We start from the raw sequence: 22,562 nt of genomic DNA on the forward strand, positions 1-22,562 counted from the left end.
TTCAGTTTGAGAAGTAATAAGCTATTTATGATGCATACAAATCAGCAAGACAGCAGCATTAACGTGTCTTAAACGCATATTGCAAACATTTTGAAATGATCCATTAATCTTTCATCATATTCTGAATATAATTCGGGAACTACTGCCGTAACTTCTCGGTAACTTTGAACCTTGTTCTCAACTCGCCCAGGTCTTTTCATCATGGAGAACTCCTTGTCTGATATGAGCTCTTAGACGTGAGGCACAGTAGTTTACCAGCCCATTGTCATTCCCCATCCGTAATCCGGGATAAAAAAAACCTATGGGACATGGACCAGGCTGGAGTCATTAGGTGTGTGCGTGGCTTACCCAGACAGCCAGATAAACCAGATGCCTCGGGATGGCCAGGGGTCATCTCTCTGTGAGAACACGTTGTTGATGTCCTTGTTTCTCTCTCTAGCTCTTCTTCGCCCACACTCCTTCTCTCGCCCCTCGTCATCATTCCTCTCTTTCTTTCCATTCTCTTCCGTTGATTGCTGTGCACAGTCATCACAAACACAGAGGTCCGTGTTGGAGCTTAGCAGTCGAAGAACCTGTCAGCTGAAGGGAAGAAGGAAAGACAAACAGGGGAGTAGTCTGTGGCCTTAGGTTGAATGCCTGAGGGTGTACTACGTGTGGAGGATAGTTAGTGCAGAAGGACGCTCCGCAGTCTGCAGGTGAATCCTCTCATTTTGGGAGACTTAATGCATTTGAATCATCACCTCTAGGGGGTAGTGTTATGACTTTCTGTTTCAGAAGGAACCTTGATATAAAATGCAGCAAAAGTTGTGTCTTTTTTATTTTTTTATTTCTAAATACAGCAGGAGGGCCATGTAAGAGGAATATATATTCTAAGAATGTCTTCCCAGTCTTAAACATAATTGACTATTCCTTGTATTTTAGAGTGTGTTTCCAGCATTGAGCTTTACCCTCTGCAGCGAGTGCACAAGGCTTGAGGATGTTTACCTGGCATGGTGCCTGTTGTAGCTGCCCTCCTGTTGTGGAAAAGCAGGTCAGGCTATAGCTTTGTGTTTGTTTGTTTGTGCGTGTGAGCATTTTTGGGGGTGTGTATGAGTGTGTATGTGTTTCTGTATGTATATGTGTGTGGTATGTGTATGGGGAGGAGGGGGAGATCAGTAGGATGGAAAGGGTCAGAGAGCACATTAAATTCAGCCAGGAAAAAAAATGCAGGATGTATCTCCAATGTAAGCATTTATTTTTCAGGAGCAGATAGGATGTGCGGATATGGGGGTTGGTGGGTAACTGGACTCTCAGTCCAACTGAACCATCCATCTGCTCAGCTATCAATCTTCCCCCTCTCTATCCCTCTGTTCATTTACTCATCCATCCATTTATCCATCCTCGCCCATGGCCAAAGGGCCATGTCTCTTTGTGGCCCTGATAATCTGGACCAATTTCCTCTGCAATTTATTTCCCAGCCAACCACCCACCTGGTCAAGCAGCATCAGGCTTCTCAAGGTAGAGCCACTCATCCCAGCAAGCCCCTTCGCACCAATCACATCCTGTTTTTTTTCCTCCTCAAGCCTCAGATCTTTTGTCTTTTGTGTTTTGAAGTTTCATTTCAGGATTGGAGTAATGCCACCTTTCTTCCCTCTCTAACTGTACGCTCTGACACCACTCGGCAGCCGTTGTTTACCCCCGATGTCCTAACCCTTCTCCGTCTTTTTGTTCTATTATCGTCTTCCATTTCTATCCATAGCTCTCTCTGCTGCCTCCCCTCTTTCTTTCTCTTTCTTTCTCTCTCCCTCCCTCCCTCCCTCCCTCCATCCTGTCATGGCTCCTCAGTATTCTGCTGCTGTCTTGTGTGGAGTGATTTTGCCCAGACACGTCTGGCTCTGGGTAAAGTGCGGTCCCCAGAGAGCGCGCTCTGCAGCCCCCAGGTCGCCGGCACCATGAATACATTATGATCCCCATTTCCATCCTGTTGCCACGGCAGCACTTTTAGAGCCGCAGGGCGATTAAGACGTGTGCTGTCGATACCCTGATAGGAGCAGAAGTTGGATCTGGAAGCTGGCCTTTGATCAGATTCCATCCTCCTGCCTGCTATTGGTGGCTTCAGCACAGGAAGACAAAGGGGTCTTGTGGGCTTTTTATTGGTTTGACAAGCTCACCTGCTGTACATAAGCATACCATGCATCCATCCTCAAGCTCTTTTTCCCACCTCTCTGCTTTATCTCAGTCTTTCCTGCCTGAAACCATTTCCCTCCCTTATTCTCACTTCCGTTGCTCCTCCCAATCGCTGCAGTTCAGCTAAGGCAGCATTATACGCAGTCTCTCTCTGCTCTCTGATATTCTGCTTTCCTCACAAAGGAAGCAACTCCCTTACCTTTTATTGTTTCCTTTTTTTCTTTGGGGGATGATGTATAAAACATGGTGCCTCAGGTAGAGGATGTTGGGTAGGAAGCCATGTCCCCCTAAATGGCCAGCCGTGTGCATGCGCCTAACACTTCACTGAGCAATCTGTCAACATGTCAGCAACACATGTTTTGTAAAAAGCCTCTGGTGGGAGCCAGGGGAAAAAAGGCACTCCTGCCAGACCAGAGAGGAAATGCTTTTTTCTCCTCTATGCAGTGGATTTTCTATTGCTGGTGCTCAGTCCCACGGGCCCCCCACCATCACCCTCCCCTCCCCCCCACACATACACCCGTTGTCTGCACTTCAGAAATTTGAACTGGGGACCCTCGAGGGGGTTTACTGGGAGGGTGGGGGTAGGCTGCGAGGGAGGGGCTCCCTCTTTTTCAGAGCGTATGAAATTGTGAAGGTATATTGTGGCAGGTCCCCAAGCGGTCTTTTCTAATACCTGAGTTTCTGGCGAAGCTGGAAATTACCAGCGGCTCCCCCGAGGGACGGCTTTATCCACACCAGGAAGGGGAGCAGAACTCAGTGGGGAGGTTACTTAATGCATGGCTGAAATAAAAGAATTTCTGAGAGACAGAGGCTGAAAAGCTAGCTTTTTTCTCCCCCCCCCCCCGTTCCCTCTCCCTCTCTCTTTTCCTCCCCAGTAGTATAGTTTACTACTCTCTGCCTTCTCTTGAAGGGTTCTAGTTTAATAAACTTTCAGAGGATCCTGCTGGTGCAGACAGCTAGACAAATACCCTTGTGTGTTCTCTTTTGTCAGAGATACAGCTTTTTGTTATGTTCTTGCAAATTTGATTTCTCCCTCTGTCTTTCGTTTTCTCTGCCGCCCTCTGTCTCTCTCCCTTTCTGCATTTGTCTTCATCTCCCCCGTCCTCCTCTCGCTTTCTGTCTCGCTCTTCGATGCACATGCACACACACTACACAGACACACACAAAGTCAAACTCTGTCTCTTGTGGTTGAGTTTATTGTTTGGTCTGTCTCTTCGTTCTCCCCCTCTGTGCTCCCTTTTGTTTTCTGTATGTTTTGTTGTATTGTGCAGAGAGACTGAGATGCAGATAGAATGCAGACAGTTTGCCCTGGGTGAAGAGAGCGCACAAGCACCCTTGGTGTCTGTTTAACAAAACACATTCATCTATTTACACATGACCAAATGTATAAAACTCTACTTTTTAAGCACAAGGTATGAGGTGTTTTTCATCAAAGAGATTTAATGCATAATGTTTTGGGGGTAATTTACTCATCTCTCTGTATGGCCTTATTTTCTGCTTACTATATGCCAGGATGCCCTTTTCCTTGGTAATCAGCACCTGTATCTAAAGTCCATGGATCATTAATCTTGCCTTGTTCATAACCTAAAAAAAAAAACAACATAAAAATCTCATCCTGTGTATGAAACGCCTCTCTCTCCGTTTCTTTCTTCCTCTCTCTTCCTCCCCCTCTACTGTTGGTAAATAATTCAACCTTTTCCCTGTAACAAGTGCTGGCCTTAATAGGGAGCAGTACCTGTAGTTGGGATAAACAAGGCAGCCGGCCTCACCAGTGAAACAGAGGGATTTGGGCTTCATGAGGGCAGAGGAATAAGTCGTTTCCTTCTGAAAGGCAGAGTAGACTGGCTGACATTAATTAAACCCTATAGGATAAAGGTTATCTGAGGCCTAGCAAAGCAGAGACCGTGCATACATGCGGGATGTTACGTCTGCCGAATCCTAATCAAGACTTCTTGTTAAAGCGACATGTGTGGGCTCAGGCATGTGTAATACGTCTGGTATGTTTGCACTATTACGTTCCAAATTCTGCGCGTTCCAGGGTGCTATTGATGAAATTGGTGACTACATTTCAGAAGAAATGCAATAACCTCTTTGGCCCTCCATCTTCAGTTGCAGATACAGGCTGATAACCCAAGCGAATAGTTCTCAAAATACATGTCCAACGCTTTAGCTACCACCTCTGCTACGTTTTCAGTGTTTGACACATTCCTAAAGAAAGACTGAGGGAATTTTTTTTTAGCGAGTTCCATGTTTAGAAGACATTGTTTTGCCCACCACGCTCTGTGGTGGGAGGTGTGCCTCCTCACCAGAGATCCTCCCATGGTGCACCTGTGACTGAGTCACCTGACCCGAGCTTCAGCATGGCGCTCGGGTGCCATGGCTCATGTTTTACAAATTACCCAGGGGGCCGTGCACCACCTCTGTGCCCATATTTCCTCCCTGCTGTATGCATAGAGCGTGGGATTATATTCCCCAACGCCAACTCCTCCCTCAGACAATGAACAGCCGCAGAGATGACAGTCACCTCACTAACCCAAGAACGCCAAGGAAAATACAAATTAAGGAAGGGAGAAAGCAGTGCTCTGACCTAGTGGCTTCTTCTGTTTGTGCTGGATGTATGCTAGTTAAAGAAAAAACAGCATGGATCCTGTTACCAGGCGGGTAGGGCTCTATGTGTTATGTGTGTGTCATCACGACTCCAATGGTAATCTTAGAACATCTCTTTCTCTCACTCTCTTCCTGACTCGTCAACTTATTTGCATGCCAAATTTAATTAAAGGTCACCTTACTGGTAATATTCTCTTGATATTTAAAGTAGCCAAGTAAGATCTCATTGTGTGCCGTTTCTATATTCGTGGTACAGTAACACTGGCTCTTCCACAGCGATAACATAATAGTAATGGCCGCTCCTTTCATATAGCGATAAAAGCTGATGTCCTCTCGTCTACAACAGTGCAATGAAAAGTAATTAGCTGATATGGATGTTACTGTCAGTGATAACTGATATTGGGGGACTATTACATTCACTCTCCTGAATGATGATCCTTGAAATGGGTTCATCACAGTGAGCTGCACTCTCAGATAGATGTTAGATAACCACATATAAGAAGGAAAACTCCACTTACAAAATTGTTACAATATCCACAAAAATCTCAAAGATTTACTTTACTCTTTCTGTTATACCACGACTCATCTTTAATATTTGATTGATTCACATTATGTTGTTTTTAAAGCAAAATTTAATGTAAAGTCACACTGAGCATCTGAGATTTTCCTCAAGTTTACTTGTATTGAAGGGATGATAATTCATATGGGGGTGTTGGTTGGCAGTCAAACTGAGTTCCTCTCCTGAGAGAGACATAAATAGCCTCCCAGGTGGTGGTGTGTAACTAAGTAAATGGTTACTAAGCCAAGGAGTGCTGGGTCTATGTAAATAGGGCAAGAAAAAGTATCCGTTGAGGTGCTGGAGTGAGAGGAGGGTATTCAAGGGTAAGATGAACCTCAATAATCTCTTTTAGGGATTTTTCTACAGTGACCCTGAAAGTTTTCCACTAAGTACGTCAACATGCAAAGTTTGAGCAAAACAATCCAGGGGAAAAGTTTTTTTTTTCCAGCTGATAAATAGATAAACAGGAATAAATCAATGTGAAGTGATGGATGAATAAGTAAAATGCCCTGTAGTCATTTGTCTGGTTGTATTCAGGCCTCATATTCCAGCCCTGTTCTGCAAATGAAGATGAGGTTGAGGGCAACGAAGGAACTGATTCATTCGGCAAGGCGTGCGCGTGTTTGCGAGCGCGTATTAGTGTGTGCACGTGTGTGTTTTCATAATACTTAGCAGTATTAAGATATGATGATGAGCTGCTTGGATACCAGCAGAAAGCAATAGAAGGGGAAACAAAGCAAACCCCTAAATCTGTCTGCCATTTGCGCTCACATACTGTACACACATGTCATGAGTATTCTGGCACAGTTACTGGGCCAGGGAAGTGCTGGTCTGGGGCCTGGCCCATTCTCCAGAGACAAACCCCCCACCCCCCGCCTCCCGCCCCCCCGCTGCCTCCTCCCTCTCCGCCCCCTTCCCCCTTCCTGTGCAGTCTGTGGACACAGTCTGAGGCGACAAGGTTGCACAACAGCTCACAAAACCTCCACTTTACAAACATGATCATAAAAAAACACAGTCTGCCATTAGAAATCTGTTTAAGAAGAAAAAATAATTAGGAGGACTGTGATAATTGTGTCAAGGGGGAAATACATCAGACGCATTACGGGAAGAACCAGGAAATCTTGCCGTGGCTTTGTTACTTTGCTGTTGATTCAGTTCGACATTGATCCACCCTTCCATCTGTCATCCTTTTCCTCTGCTCCGTCTTCAACTCTCCATTTCTTTCTCTCTTTCTTTCTCCCTTTCTTGGATTCGAGAGTGGAGGAGCCTTCTGGCTTTAACAGAGAGGGGATGAAGATGTTTATTCATCTGGAGGGTATTAGAGCCATGATTAAGGAGAGGAGGGAGTAGTAAGGCTGATGCGACGTCTGCATCGCTCGTTCGTGGGCCGCCTGCGGGATTCTGGCCAACACACCAGGAAATCAAGAAATGAAAAAGAATGAAAAAGAAAAAAAAAAAAAAACTTGTAGTGAAATTTGATTCTCTCGGGAAAGGACAGAAGTTTAGATTTTAGCCGTCTCGCTCGCTCTCTCATTCTCAGTCTCTCTCCCTGTCCTCACAGCTAAGCTAATTATTAATGAATGCGGTTTCTGTTGAACCTTGGAGAGGTGTCAGTGCTGCAGTCACTGAGGGTTAAGAAATCTTGACATTTAAGACAGGGATGCATGAAAATACATCGTCTTGCTTGAGTTGATGCTTGTTTTTCTTCCCCTCCCGCTCTCCTCTCCGAGATGCATGTTTTCTTCTCCCTCCTGGGCTGTCTCCAGTTGTTTTACCACTGACAAGCTGGGATGGCGTTGAGGAAGTATCAAATAGAGCCACAGTGTATTAATCAGGGGAACTGAGGGTCATGGGTCAAGAGGCAGGGTCAGGTTTTTCTGATAAATGCTAATGCTAAAGCTAACACAGGACTCCATTGCTAGGGTTGTTTGTCCATATGCATGTGATTTTTTTTTTTTTTTTTGTCCTTTGGAATGAGAAAAAAGAGGTGTTGATATAATAATTTTTTATGGGCATTTGGCAGACTGACTGCCCTTTTTAAAATGATTCCCAGTGTACCGAATCATAGATCCAAGTGTCTGAAGTTATCCTCAAAAAGTGAAATAACTCTTACTTGAAGACTAGCCCAAGTTTTATGGGTCACTATGAGGTAGTTTGATTAAAAAGAATTAGACCCTATTTCCTAAATGCACTGAGTGCTGTGCTTGGTTTCACGTAATGGATAGCGCCTCTTGAAACTTGCAGAGCAAACCCTATTTTAATGAAGCAACCACACGGTAACTCAGCATATTCCTATATGCACAACAATTTTTTTTTTCCGAGAGATCACATAAATCACATTTCCATGAGTAACCAAGAGTGGGGAAAAATAAAAGGGCATCCAAGTAAACTCTTGCGCAGTGAGGAAATATTAGCAGAGTATACGTAGCATTGTACAGCACAGCGTCGCAGCATCTCTCGCAGTGGCTGACTGGCTGACTGGCTATCTGACTGTCCACTGGGTCCTGCGCCTGGCCTGCCGCAGTGTTGAGGGAACAGCACACACACACATAACACACAGAGGCTCCCCTGCCTATTGAAGCTCAAGCCCAGCCCAGTCCCGCCTGGCCCAGCACTCCCTTAGAGCCAGTGCAGTGAGGCAGGCGGTGAAGGGGCATGCTGGGGGACAGATTGTCATCCTCCTTTCTCCCCCTGGGAGGCTCACTGTGGCTGCTGGTCCAGCCAAGGCCTGGGGAACAGCCTCCTTCCTGTTTGTGCTGTAGCCTACCTGAAGTGGTCAACTGTCCTTCCTCTCCACACCACCAGCCGTTCTACAGGAGATGACACCACTGCCGCCATCCTTCTCCCACACACAAACTGCTCCACCTACATTACACAACTCCAACCATCTTGCTTTGCACCATCTTTAGGTCTTATCTCTGCCAAAGCCTTATAAGGTCTCTTTTGATAAAATTATGAATAAATAGTCTACTGTATATACTGACCATTTGATTATTCCACTTTGCTGAAATGTAGTCTTTTTGTAGCTATAGTAGTATGCAATTAATACACATTTATTAATAATTTATTAATATCACTATTTCGATTAAAACACTATTACGGTACATTTCAGATAATGACATGCACGCTGTGTATTTTGATTCAAGTGTGATTCATGTTTAATAATTCAAACACGAGTAAAATTCAACTGAAACAATAAAACATCAACATTAGCCCACGAGCCCAGCCACTGCACTCTGAATAGTAATCTATTATGAACCCCAAATTCACCTTTCTTGAATAATGTTGTAATTAAATGTCTCCCTATTCTTCTCATCTCATTAATTTCTTTTTTCTCTTTTTGAAAAAAAAAAAGACTTCATTTTGAAAGCAGCAAAATGAAGCGCTCCTGACAATTTAATTTCTTGTTAACCCTGTCTCTGTGACTTTGCCCTGCCCTGATGTAACACCTGCGGAACACAGGCAGAGCCAAACATAATAATACAAGACAGCCTCCCTACTATATATAATATAATACCTCCCTACTATATATAATATATAAATGGCTGTTTTTTATTACAAGCCTTTGTTCAAATGAAATGTTGATTTATCAAACAGTTAAATATAAACAGTAATTCTTCACAGGCCTGTTCAACCCTATCTGACACTCGTGTCACAGTATGTGTTTAAATGCGTTGCTGACCTCAGTGACCTCAATATAAGAGCATGCAGTTGTTATGGAGGATAAGAAATGTGTTACCCAGCATTAAGTCATCTCTGGCCTGCTTTCAGAGTTCAAACACTGCGGTTATGGATTGTTACGTGATGCTTTTCACAGGAAACACAATGAGGCAGATTCTACACACAGACATCTTACAAACATCCTCCTTCATTTCAGAACCATGTTATTATTTTGAGAAATATTATTGATTGAGTATAATCTTTAGGATTGATTTTAGTTTGTCCGTGTTGTGTGGAAAGATGCCACTGTAGCAGAGACACATCTCTGTGATAAGTAATGGAATTCCACTTTTCATTGTGTCTCACTATCATGGAAAGAAAAAGCCTAGTAAAGGATGACTGGCCGCCCTACTTTTCCTCCTCTGGCCTTCCATTTGTCTAACTTTCCTGGGACGCCACTGGGGCACTGTGATTTCTGGGACAGTGACCAAGTGCTCCTGTCTGAGCTGGGGGACGTGGGTAATGTGGACAAAGTAGTTGACAGTTTGCCGCTTCCCCATGGTTGAGAGACAGAGCCATGAGGGCCAGAATAATGGACACCCAGACCACAGAGTCAGGACAGCGCTTGATGTTCCAGCTCTTTGTTTCGGGGCCCCGTGTGAAAAAATCCCCATTGACTGCACTTTGGGGGTGTGTGTGTGTGTGTGTGTGTGTGTGTGTGTGTGTGTGTGTGTGCGCATTTCTCCTCCAAGTGTGTGCAGTGGATATGTGTTTTGTTGTGCGTGTACATGATGTTAGGCTGGAGTAACTCGCTGCTACGGTACTGATGAAACCGCGGGAAGTGAATCCTCATTTCATCTACTGTTTTTCTACCTCGTCCAGTAAAAGATAGCACCCTTGTTCGCTGCTCCTCCAGTCGTCTCACACAACCCCTCATTCTCATCCTGCAGCATAGTGGATTTGATTGATCTGTAGCAAGGGGGGAGAGGGACCTGACATTTCTCAGTGATGTGTAAAAAACATATTGTGTTTGCTAAGAAAAAAAAAAAGGGGGGATGAGAGAGAGACAAGCTGAGTATACACACAACACACAAACACACACACATGCACACACACACACACATATACACTCACAAACAATGCTAAATCTGAGGATGAGAATGTAAGGATAAATAGAGGCTACTTTAAAATACTTCTACTTGTGATTATTTGTGTGTGTGTGTGTGTGTATGTGTGTGTTAATCAGCTGCACAGTGCAAAAAGCCATGTCTAGCCACCTGGCACTTTTGTTGACAGCTACTGGGAATTATCAGTGTTTCATTTTGACTGGATTTGATGTCTTAAAACAGGGATGTAGCAGGACTACTGTGAGTAAAGCCCAGCACTAGTCCTCTTCCAATAGCTCTGTGTCCTCTGAGCTCTCTGTCCTGAATCAACTGAGTGATTCGTTCATCTGACTGGAATTAGTCCCAGAAATTCGACATCCTTCCCTCCCCTCGCTCTCTCAGTCGGGGAGACTGGAGTCTTAGCTAATGTAAAAATTTCTCTCGCCATCTCCTCTATTAGATCTTAAGTGGTTGTGTCACAAACAGGGCCGTACATGATAGTGTGTTGTTCAGACGCACGTTGCTATTTGGGCATCAGAACAGGAAAAGCGTTGAGATGACACATGCATTGTCTCACGGGAAAGGCACACTACTTTTCCCAGTAACTGTAAAAAGATCCCCTCTCTGAATATGAAGTGGGGTCATGGTGTTACATCAGACAAGTTGTCAGCTTTTTGTTTATTCAATGAATCCCTAATCCCCAATGTGCCACAAATACACTCACACAAACACATCTCTTATGACAACCACTACGTACAGATCTCTGGTACAACACACAGGAAGACAAGGTTTGGCGACTGAAAGCACAGGCATGCTTTGCTTCACTGGAATGGCTTTTGAACAAAGTCTAGCTTTCTATAGAAGTGGCAGATGAGTGATAGCAAAAACACTTTTCTGATAAGATAAGGTCCTGGACCTGGATAAGAGTTTGGCTTCCTAAATAGAAGAGATGTACTCTGTTGCTGTCAGGCAGCGATAAGCGATTTTGAACTGCTTCCAAGACCTCAGACACGAAACAGTGAGTTATTCCCAAACCAGGGTCCCTGAAAGGTTTCAGAAGGGAGTATTACTGTGGAAAAAAAAAACAAAACAATAGAATCACCAATGCCTGTTTATCAAGAGTTAGCTTTGGGCAAAGGCTGCAATCAAATGTCAAAGCCTGTGATTTAAAAAAAGTAAGTTGGTAGGTAATTACATCAGAAAAAACTTTCTTGATTTATGTTTTTTGTACTTTTCAAGATATGGTTTACAAAATGTTTCACAATACCAAAAAGGCCAGTTCAGTCAACCGACGGTTAACATTATTTTCACCCAGCTGAAATAAAAAGATCAGAGAACGTCTTCAGCTTTGCACTAAATCAACTGCAATGCTGAATAGACATCCGTGTGGTGCTGATGGTTGTTATAAGACATTTCACAGCATTTTAAAATGGCAAAACACACGTGTGTCTGGGTTTGAGGGTAACAGAATACCTCTGATGAGCAGTGTGCAAACACATTTTCATGGTATTTTGGCAAAAGGCTATTTCTGTTTGAATGATTTCTTACAGTATTTACACCACCAAATGTTAAACTGAGCAATGTAGCTTTAGCTTCAATGCGTTTAACATGATCTTTTTTTGGCACTTATACATGTTAGGTGTTAAGGTTTTCTCAAATTCCATCATATCAATTAAATTGTTTTACCAACCACACTTTCACTACCACTGGAAGGGGATTTCTGAATATGTATAACTTTGTACGTATATTTTATTGATTGAGCCACTGCTGAGCACATCAGCCATTAATATATTTGAAGTATTTGCAATCCAGAAATCACATGTTGCCCTTCTTCTGATCTTGCGTTCAGCTCACACCGTGACAGAGTGGTATCCATCTGCAATGAATTAAATGGTAGTAATTCTTTTCAAATTATAAATATCATTTAGTATTTTAAAACTTGGATACAATATTTGCCACCATATGTGTTATACGGTCCAAAGGGAAACTATGTCATCAGGAAAATTAATGACTTGCTCTCTTAAAAATATATTTATATATCTTGCTAATTCTCAAATTCATTAATTGCATGAATCAAAAAATACTTCAGGGGTTTTTGAAAGCGATGCTGCTGTGTACAGAGACGGCAAACTTACCTGTTCCCAGCATTAAGGATCTTATTTGAACAGGAGTATTTACTCTGGGAAAGGGTGCTATAAATGAACATAGAGGAAGTGGTGCACAAAGAGTAGTTCAGACTGGCTTAGAGGAAACTGAGACTTGCGTGTGAAGGGGGATTTTTTTAGTGGTTACTTTTGCAGCACAAGAAAAAAGAAACACTAAATTATAAAGAGCTATTGCAAATGTCTTTATTAACCTTACATAAATGGATTCCTTGAACTTGTCAAGCTAAGCTTTTTTTTTTTTTCTTTTTTTTTAAGTTTTCGTGTGTTGTAACTTAGGGTTGAATTTATATCTTACTAGTAAATATGGCCGTGAGACATTTTATGCCATCCCCTATAGCAGCGCTCCAAATGAGGTTGTTTTGTTCCATATAGGAGACATTTAAAAGAGAAAGGAGGCGGGGGTAGGGACAGAACTCCCAGAGAGGGACAGGCCTTAAGATGGAGGTCTTCCTCCCAGGACGTGACAGGCTGTTGGCTGGAGGATGCTCAGGAAGGCCTTGGCAGACCAACAAAGACAGCCCTTCAGCTGCAGGGTGTAGTTTTTCAGGCCCCAGCATCCCCTTTGGCAGCAGCACAGAGAGTGCTGGCGTGCACAGGCCCCCGGCCCGAGAGACAGGGAAGTAAGGCCCGTTCTTTTATTTACTCAGGCTGCTGCTGAGGCCTGGGCATTTCTTGTCTGGGTGAAGAAGGAAAAAAACAAGTCCCTCTCTCTTGCTTTCCTCTTGCGGTCTCCTGAGGAAGATTGCTCTTTCATCTACAGTTGTTCACACACTTGTTTTGGCCATTGCGCTTGTATCTGTGTCTTCTATGTGTACATGTATGTGTGCTCATATATATGTTTGTTACTCTGGGTGAATGTGCAGTGTGTGCACTCATGCTCTCTGGTGTGTATATTACTGAGAGTGCCTGCATGTGTGTGTGTGTGTGTGTGTGTGAGAGAGAGAGTGAGTAAAATTGTAGTAAGTCTCACTTTGTGGGACAACTGTACTTGAAATGTACAGTTTCAACTCTGAATGCACAGATGTGACATGGGAAGACAAAAGTACATAGAGACCATGTGTTTTACAGAAGCAGCAGCTGGATTTTTACTCCAGCGCACATGCAACATATTTAAGTCAGATTGGCATGATGATACCTATAAGAATGAATTACATTACTAAACTGTAATATTAATATTAAGGCATTATTTTATCATACAGCAGCTTCTCTAATATTCCCCAAACCTAATATTAACACGGCTGTTTGCCCATCTAAACATCCATTCTGCGAGTAGAACTTGAGCGATGTTTGCGACTCCCACATGTCCCCCACAGATATGACTTCATGTATGTGTGGTATTGGAGTAAAGGCGCTAAATAAATAATATACATCAAGTAAACAACAACAAACAAAAAAAAAAAAAATGGAATGTTGTCCTGACAGCTTAGTAATGTCTCAAGGCAAAGACATCCTCATTTAAGACAGTAGAATTTCATTTAGCCTTGTATACAGGCCCATTTATTTGTTTGTTTTATGCTATTGTCTCAAAGCCAATATGTATGACTGTAAGGCATTGGCTGGGGTCATTCTTCTTGCACTGTCTTCTTCTCCTATACCCTGGGAGGCAGTATGAGAGAGGGCAGATCCGCCCCCTCTGTGGAGGAGGGCATAGCACTGAGTCACCCATCCTCCCTCAAACCAGAGAGAGAGAGAGAGAACAAAACATTGAGACATGCATGAGAGATAAAGCAAGTAAATCAGGCAAGGTTTGCTCCTTGAGTGAGATGTGTGTGCAGAGTGGGCGCCTTGCCAGGGGTGGGAGGTTTCCGGGAGGGCCACGGTGTGGAGGTGGGCTCTCAATGTGCCGCTTTCAGCAGTTTGGAGGGGCAAGGGAATGGCCTCCGACCCCATCTGTTTCCTGAAGATAGGCCCTGATGGGGGTAAGTGCTCAGAGAGGGCATGATATCCTGACAAAGGGCAGATCTCCCAGCAAAAACAACAGAAAGGGGGAGAGAGAGACTTAGATTTGTCAGCTGAAGGAGAGTACAGAGGTTAGATCCTGGAAAGAGCTCATGCTTTTCCTTCGTCCCTCTCATAAATCTTTGCAGTTTCCTCTTGTTTTTCCCATTCCAAGTTTTGGCCTTTTGACACAGTTTTTTTTTTTTCTAAAGGGGTTGGGATTACGTTGTTTTATTTAGGTAAGGAAGTTCACAGCACTTAGAATTCGGCAGCGGGAAGAAGTGGTCTGTAACCTTTTGAACTTGTGGAAAGTGGTGTTCTGTGTTTTCCATTCATATCACAGCACAGTGAACCAGTGGAAAGGAATGTCGGCAACAAAGCGATTTGAATAGGGACACATTAAAGTAACTGTAAAACGAACGGGGGGCTGTATTGTCAGTCGACTGGTGTTCCCTGGTCATTCTCTGCACCTGCTTGTCCTTGAGTGAGATTGTTAGTCACTTGGTTGTCGTCTTCCCCTATCCGTTTCCCAGTACCCTTGTCCCCCCACCCGCTCCCCCTGCATCAGCACATGGCACATTCATCCATCCAGTATCAGTTGCCTCACGGCTTAGCACAAACCACACAGACAAATATGATAATAATGCATATTCTATAATCTGATATCTATTGACTGATGTTCTGAAAGCCCCATGTTTCATGAAAATCATCTATTTTCCAGTGGAGGGTTCCTAAAGGCTATGCATAGCTGTAGTCTAAATTGCACATTTAATCTTCTCTTTCACTCTTGAGAGCTGCTTTTCCCTGCTTTTTTCTCTTTTCTTAAGGTCATTTCAAGGACTCTTGTTTTTCAAAAAATATTCTAGCAATTGTTCAGGAATAGTAGAAATGTTCTAATTTACCTCATGCCAGGCTTACATCCTAAAGTACAGCCATTGTCTTGTGTTGGCTTTAAATGTCAGAGAGATTGTGTTTTGAGTCACAGTGGGCTAAGCCATTACACGGCCACATACAAGGTTAATTGTAGTAAAAGTATTTCCACTTATTCTGTTCTCTAATTATACTTAAAAGTGCATATTCAAATGTAACTTTTTAGATAACACCTAAGGAGAGGTATTGTTTCCACTGAAGAAAAAATGGTCTAAGTTGCAAAGATTTCTAAATTCATACAACTCAACCTAATAATTACTATGACAAATAACACCACGGTGGCCCACCTTTTCTATTTCAAAGAGTGAGAAAAATGAGTTGCTAATACAGTCTTACAAAACAACTCTTTTACACAGTCTCACCTTCTCGCTCCGTATTTTTTCTTCTGACTTGCCCTTGATACCTTGTTTTCTCTCTTTCTGTCTTCTTCTCCAGACGGTGCTGATCTTGAGGATGACCCATCGTGTTCTTGGCCAGCATCATCTCCCTCCAGTAAGGATCAGACTTCTCCAGGACACTGCGAGGACTATGATTTTGGCGAGGAGGAAGGGGGCCCTGGCCTGCCATACCCGTGCCAGTTCTGTGACAAGTCCTTCAGTCGCTTAAGTTTCCTCAAGCGCCACGAACAGAGTCACGGCGATAAGCTCCCTTTCAGCTGTACCTTTTGCAGTCGTCTGTTCAAGCACAAGCGCAGCCGAGATCGACACGTGAAGCTCCACACCGGCGATAAGAAGTACCACTGTGGAGAGTGTGACTCTGCCTTCTCCCGCAGTGATCACCTCAAAATCCACATGAAAACTCACGCCTCCAACAAACCCCACAAGTGCCCTGTGTGCCGCCGAGGCTTCCTCTCCTCTAGCTCTCTCCATGGCCACATGCAAGTTCACGAAAGGGGCAAAGACGGCAGCAGCTCCAGCCTCTCTAGAGCTGATGAATGGAAGCTGAAAGAAACACGCAAATGCAGCCGTTGTGAGGAAGGTTTTGATGTTCCAGAGGAGCTCCAGAGGCACATTGCTGAGTGCCACCCGGAGTGCTCTCCATCAGAGGATGGAGGCTTGGGTGCCACCCTACAGTGCATCTATTGCCATGAGCCCTTCAGTGACGAGGGCACCCTGCTGACCCACATTGACCAGGCCCACAGCCGAGACAGGAAGGGCCACACCTGTGCTATCTGCTCTGAGCACTTTTTGTCTGTTGAGGACCTCTATGCTCACATGGACATCCACCAGCTCCCTGAATCAAGTAACCATAGTAACAGTCCTTCTTTGTTAACAGTGGGCTACACCTCTGTCTCTAGCACCACTCCTGACTCCAACCTCTCTGTCGACAGCTCCACAATGGTGGAGACAGCACCACCTGTGCCCAAGACAAGGGGCAGGAGAAAGAGGGCTGCTCAGAACACATCAGACATGGGCGGACGTTCCTCCAAACAGCCTAAAGTCTCCTACAGTTGCATTTATTGCAACAAGCAAGTATTCTCCAGTCTGGCTGTGCTTCAAATTCACCTGCGAACCATGCATCTGGACAAGCCAGAGCAGGCTCACACTTGCCAGTTTTGTTTGGAAGTTCTGCCCTCTTTACTAAACCTAAATGAACATCTTAAGCAGGTCCACAATGCAGAAGACCATGCTGCCCTGTTAGCCAGCTTGCCTGATGCCCTTCTTCAGTGTAACTTCTGCCCTGAGGTGTTGAGCGACCTCAACGCACTCCAAGAACACATCCGCTGCTCCCATGGCTTTCCTAGTCCTGTGGCCAAGGAGAGCAATGCCTTCTTCTGCCCCCAGTGCTTCATGGGGTTCTTGACAGAGGCTACCTTGGAGGAGCATGTTCGTCAGACTCACTGTGATGGGGGTAGCCTGCGCTTTGACTCCCCCCTGGCTGTAACTCCCAAGGAGCCTATAGTAGAAGTGTACTCCTGTTCATATTGCACCAATTCCCCCATATTCAACAGTGTTCTGAAGCTCAACAAGCACATCAAGGAGAATCACAAGAACATTCCACTGGCACTGAACTACATCAACAATGGGAAGAAAGCCCTGCGGACTCTCAGCCCCTCTTCTCCAATATCTGTGGAACCAACCATGCTGAAACAAGGCAGCTCAGCCTCACGCACTGCCAGTGAGTTCATATGTAACCAGTGTGGAGCCAAGTATACCAGCTTAGACCTTTTTCAGACTCACCTAAAAACTCACCTGGATGGCATGCAGCCTCAGCTGACCTGCCCACAGTGCAACAAAGAGTTCCCCAACCAAGAGTCCCTGCTTAAGCATGTGACAATTCACTTCACTATTACGTCCACTTATTACATCTGCGAGAGCTGTGACAAGCAATTCACTTCGGTGGATGACCTGCAGAAGCACCTACTCGACATGCATACCTTTGTGTTCTTTCGTTGCACTCTGTGCCAGGAGGTGTTTGACTCAAAGGTGTCCACCCAGCTCCACCTGGCTGTGAAGCACAGCAACGAGAAGAAGGTGTATCGCTGCACCTCCTGCAACTGGGACTTCAGGCATGAGACTGACCTACAGCTACATGTCAAACATAGCCACCTGGAAAACCAGGGCCGTGCCCATCGCTGCATTTTTTGTGGAGAGTCCTTTGGCACAGAGGTGGAGCTGCAGTGCCACATCACCACCCACAGCAAGAAGTATAACTGTCGCTTCTGCAGTAAGGCCTTCCATGCCATTGTCCTTTTGGAGAAGCATTTGAGGGAGAAACACTGTGTGTTTGAGGGAAAGGCACAGAACTGTGGTGCTAATGGCTCTACTGTAAGTGGTGGGGATGGCCAGCCTAAAGAAGACGCTGAGCTACAAGGTCTCCTAACTAACAGCCATGGTCCAGGGGTAGCGGGAGGATCTGTGGTGGAGTCCCAGAACAGCCATGATGGAAGTGAGGAAGAGGTGGACACAGCAGAGCCCATGTATGGGTGTGACATCTGTGGGGCATCCTACACCATGGAGTCACTCCTCACTAACCACCAGTTGAGGGACCATAATATTCGCCCTGGTGAGAGTGCCATGATAAAAAGGAAAGCTGAAATGATCAAGGGCAACCACAAGTGCAATGTGTGCTCCCGCACCTTCTTCTCTGAGGCTGGGCTGAGGGAACATATGCAGACCCACCTTGGGCCTGTCAAACACTACATGTGTCCCATCTGTGGGGAGCGCTTCCCTTCCTTACTCACCCTGACTGAGCACAAGGTCACCCATAGCAAGAGTCTGGACACAGGAAGCTGCCGCATTTGTAAAATGCCACTGCATAGTGAGGAAGACTTCCTGGAGCATTGCCAGATGCACCCTGACCTAAGGAACTCCCTGACAGGTTTCCGCTGTGTGGTCTGCATGCAGACAGTCACCTCCACATTGGAGCTCAAGATCCATGGTACCTTCCACATGCAAAAAACAGGCACCATGTCCGGCAACCAACCCATGGGCCGCAGCAATGTCATCTCTCATAACCAGCAGCAACACCATATTCAGAAACCTTTCAAATGCGCCTCTTGTCTGAAAGATTTCCGGTCCAAACAAGACCTTGTGAAGCTGGACATCAACGGCCTACCTTATGGACTCTGTGCAGCCTGTGTGACAGCAGCTGGCTCCAAGAGCTCCAGCCCGACGGTGAATGGAGGAAGGCAACAACAGCAAGGTGGAGCCACCACTCCAGCAACAACTACAGGCGCATGGGTCCAGGGGGAGAGTCTCAGCCCCGGAGACGGGAAAGGCAAAGCCGTCTCTTCATCGTCTTCATCCTCTTCCATATCCTCATCATCTGCTGCCAAGACACGATGCTCCAGCTGCAATGTGAAGTTTGAGTCTGAAGCAGAGTTGCAAAACCACATCCAGACAGTGCATCGGGAACAGGCTGGGGATAGCAACAGCGGGCAGCTCAAGACCCCCCAGGTGTCCCCCATGCCTAGAACCAGTCCCTCACAAACTGAAGAGGTATTGTTAATTAGTGTTGTATTGAATGTGGCTGAATAGCTCATAAGAACATGCCGAGGTTCACAAATAGTTTTGTATTGTTATGTTAAATTGGTAAAACAAAAGTTATCCTTGTATTCAAAGTTAATCCCTTTCCTCTCAAACTTATTTACAGAAGAAGACATACCAGTGCATCAAATGTCAGATGGTGTTCTACAGTGAATGGGACATTCAAGTTCATGTGGCCAACCACATGCTGGGTAGGAGATAACTCTTTTTGTTTCATTCATTATGGTCTTTGTTGCACTCCTACAACAAAATCATAAAAAAACAGTGCTTGTGTAGTATCTTTGTAAATGTGTTTCTCTACATTTCCCAAAGTATTTCTACAATGTAGCATCAATTTAATCAATGGGGCTTTTATGCTTGTGATTTAAATGTTAGAGGGAATGATTTTGTGTGACCGTCATCAATATAATATACAAATCATTAAGGTAAATTCACCAAAAAATTCACCACAAATATTTGATCATTTTAAATCAATTTCAGATATAGTCTTTTTTTATACTTTTTTTTTTTTTTTTAAAAGGTGAATCACATATCAAGGATTGATGTGATATATGTAATAAAATATTTGACCCTGTCTCATTCAGGCTCACAAGTATCTGGATCACATCACCAAATAGGTGGAATTATTTTAATATTTTGACCATCAAATGCATCCCCAGTGTTGTGCCCATCATCTTCATTTCCCCATGCATGTGAATGGTATAATATAGTACGTGTGCATGCTTGTGGAGCACAATCTCTCCACTTCAAACCACTCTGTTATGAAGGTAGTTTGAAGTAGTGGAAACCTAATTATTGAAATATTTAAATATCAAAACAGATTTTATCCAAACTGTTTCAATTCCAAATATTATTCCACAGTTTTCAAAAAAAAAAAAAAATCTTCACATTGCTGCTGTACCTTTTTCTTGTCCTTTTTTCTTTTTTTGCTTGTTTGTGTCCCTTCACTTAAGTACTCTGTTCAGATGACTGAGATCTGAATACAACATGTGGTAACATACTGTCATGCTCTCAGCATTTAATGACGTCAAATCAACTGAAAAAATGGATATTTGATTTTTATCACTTTGTGTATCACAAAATTATTCCAAATTTCTCATTTCCTTTCACAAGATTCCTAAACTAAGAGTGCTGGTGTAACACTAACCTCCACATTCTCGAAATGTCTTTACTTTTGGTTGTCATTTGTATGCAGGCAGAATAATTTGTAGAGAACAGACAATTGGAAAACAGGTTTTCTTGCCTGCAGTAAGTAGGCGTCTGAATTCCGGTCTCACGTTCCTTTATTCATTCATTTATTCAGCTCGTTTGGCGGCTCTTTCATTACACTGCATTATCTGTTGTCTTCAGTGGGAGAGAGACTCATTGATCTGGAACCAAACCGCCTCTCTGTTTGGGACACGCTTCTAGGCGCAGGTGAATTTAAACACGGTGGGCAATTCTATCAGGACCGGTAGGCAATTCTATCAGGGACCCACTGTTTGTGCATAAACAATCAGAAGCATGTGATTTGTGATTTTGATGCTGCGGTGTATTTGCAAAGCAGAGAGACGAGCTGAGAGTGTGTAGGTGTGTATTTTGTATTCATCTTTGCGATCTGCTCACCCACTATTCTACTGGGGGTGCCTAATACAGTACCATGCCAGCATTAGTCCTTTCTCTCGTGAAGGCAGGCACGGAGCACACTGGGAGGGTAGAAAACAAACCCCCCTACTGGTTATTTTATGTCTTTCAGCGGCACAAGCACACAGTTCCCCCATAATAGTGGAATTCAGACAGCTTAAGATAACAGGAGGATAGGTGATTGGGTTATTGTCTGATGTCTTACTTCTCTGATATGCCATTGCTTTGTATTCAACATGATCATGGTTTTCATCAGACTCCTCAAAAGGGTTTCTGTTAGATGGATTCGTTTTGTGATCTGTAAAATATGGAGAAAACGAACTCGTCGTAATGAAAATTTGCCGGAAAGATGAAGTTGTCAAGAAGTGACTGCGTTCTGACAAACAAAACGAACAAAAAGGGAGTTGAATAGAATAAATAAAAATAAAGGAAATAAGTTGAACTGAAAAGCTATAGAGAAAAACATATGCATCAGCTTAGTTGTGTCACACCACTAATGTTGATCTAATGCTTTTCCTGAGGAATACTGTTTTAATGTAGAGTGGGGTTCAATTCAATCCAGCCTGTAATCACTGCAAAGCCAATTTGGGCCAAAAACACAGAAAAAAAAAAAAACTCATTTGGAAAAGCTCTAAATACCTTCTCTACTGAAAAAAGGGACACTTTCTCCTTTTAATGGCCATCTGCACAGGAGAGGGGAAACAGGGGGCTGGGGTCATCTCCGCTCAGCTGTCAGCGTTATTAGCGTAGGTAATGGAGCAGACGCTGGATTCATAGGGGTGTTGTTTTCATCCATGCCCCGCTCCATGGTGTCAGTTCACACTGATAACTCTATATATAGTGGTGAGCCGTGACATAACCATAGTGCTAAGTGTATGGAACAACAAAACCTGAGCCTGTCTCACCCAGACAAGTCCATATTAGCTGCCTTTGTAACACAATAGTCTCCCTAAACTAAGTGCACTCAGCCTCCACCCTCACCTCCTCCCTTCGGGCCGAGGTGCTCGTGGCTGCCTCTTCTGTGTGACTGCCAGCACATTTTGATGCATGGATATTACACTCAAATGATGACGTCCTAGTTCAGACATAAAGCGCAGCTCTGGTGCACAGCTACTCAACATTTACTATGATAATGGAGGTGAATGAAACGGAAGGAGGTGGCTATGTATGCAGAAGGGTGTGTTGCAGACCAACCCCAGCCAAGCCTGTGAACGGCCCCACGTGTCTTAAGATGGAGGCCGCAGCCTGCTAGGGCCCAGATGGATCAGTACACATTTGCTGTACAGCTGGTCGCTCTGTTTGGGGACCTGGTGTGATACTCCTATGGAGAAAAAAATGATATCGCCACCATCCAAGGAGCAATTTAATAGCAGGCCAGAAGACAGCTGGCCACTCTTTAGTTTAGAGTTTTTTTGGCATGGCACACTTACAGAATTGAGGGTGTCCGATTTTTCTCCAGAGACACACAGATTTATACAGCTTTCAGCTGCTGCAGTCACTATCAAACCTTTTACTGCTATTTTTCTTTGAGATTAGAAAACAAATCTGACCATCAGTTCAACTTGCCATGTTGATCTGTAGTAGTCGTATTGGAAAAAAATATTTCAAATCACAGAGCTTTCACAAAGTCGTCTGTTTTTTTTTTTTGAGAGGACCTTTGAAGGTCTTTCATTGACACAAAAGCCTGTTTGGTTTTATCAGCATGCCATCATGCCACCCCATTGCTTCACTTTGACCCCACTGTAAACTATGACATTTGGAGCCTCATGGGGGGCACGTTTGGCCTATTTATCGCACTGTTTCAAATGTCCCTGTGTGG

At 44.2% G+C, this 22,562-nt stretch overlaps 1 protein-coding gene across 4 annotated transcripts in view; it reads left to right on the forward strand.

Annotated features, from left to right (window-relative positions):
• Positions 1 to 22,562, forward strand: part of LOC130178414 (zinc finger protein 521-like) — a 91,405-nt gene that overhangs the window by 24,847 nt on the left and 43,996 nt on the right. For 2 of the 4 annotated variants that reach the window (XM_056390611.1, XM_056390612.1), the window contains exons 4-6: positions 15,567 to 19,072; positions 19,227 to 19,311; positions 19,705 to 19,737. In XM_056390611.1, the coding sequence (XP_056246586.1) occupies positions 15,567 to 19,072; positions 19,227 to 19,311; positions 19,705 to 19,737 (3,624 nt within the window). The remainder of the gene's footprint in view (positions 1 to 15,566; positions 19,073 to 19,226; positions 19,312 to 19,704; positions 19,738 to 22,562) is intronic. The other 2 variants (XM_056390614.1, XM_056390613.1) reach the window with 1 other exon arrangement.

This window comes from Seriola aureovittata, chromosome 12 (assembly GCF_021018895.1).
Source record: "Seriola aureovittata isolate HTS-2021-v1 ecotype China chromosome 12, ASM2101889v1, whole genome shotgun sequence".
NCBI lineage: Eukaryota > Metazoa > Chordata > Actinopteri > Carangiformes > Carangidae > Seriola > Seriola aureovittata.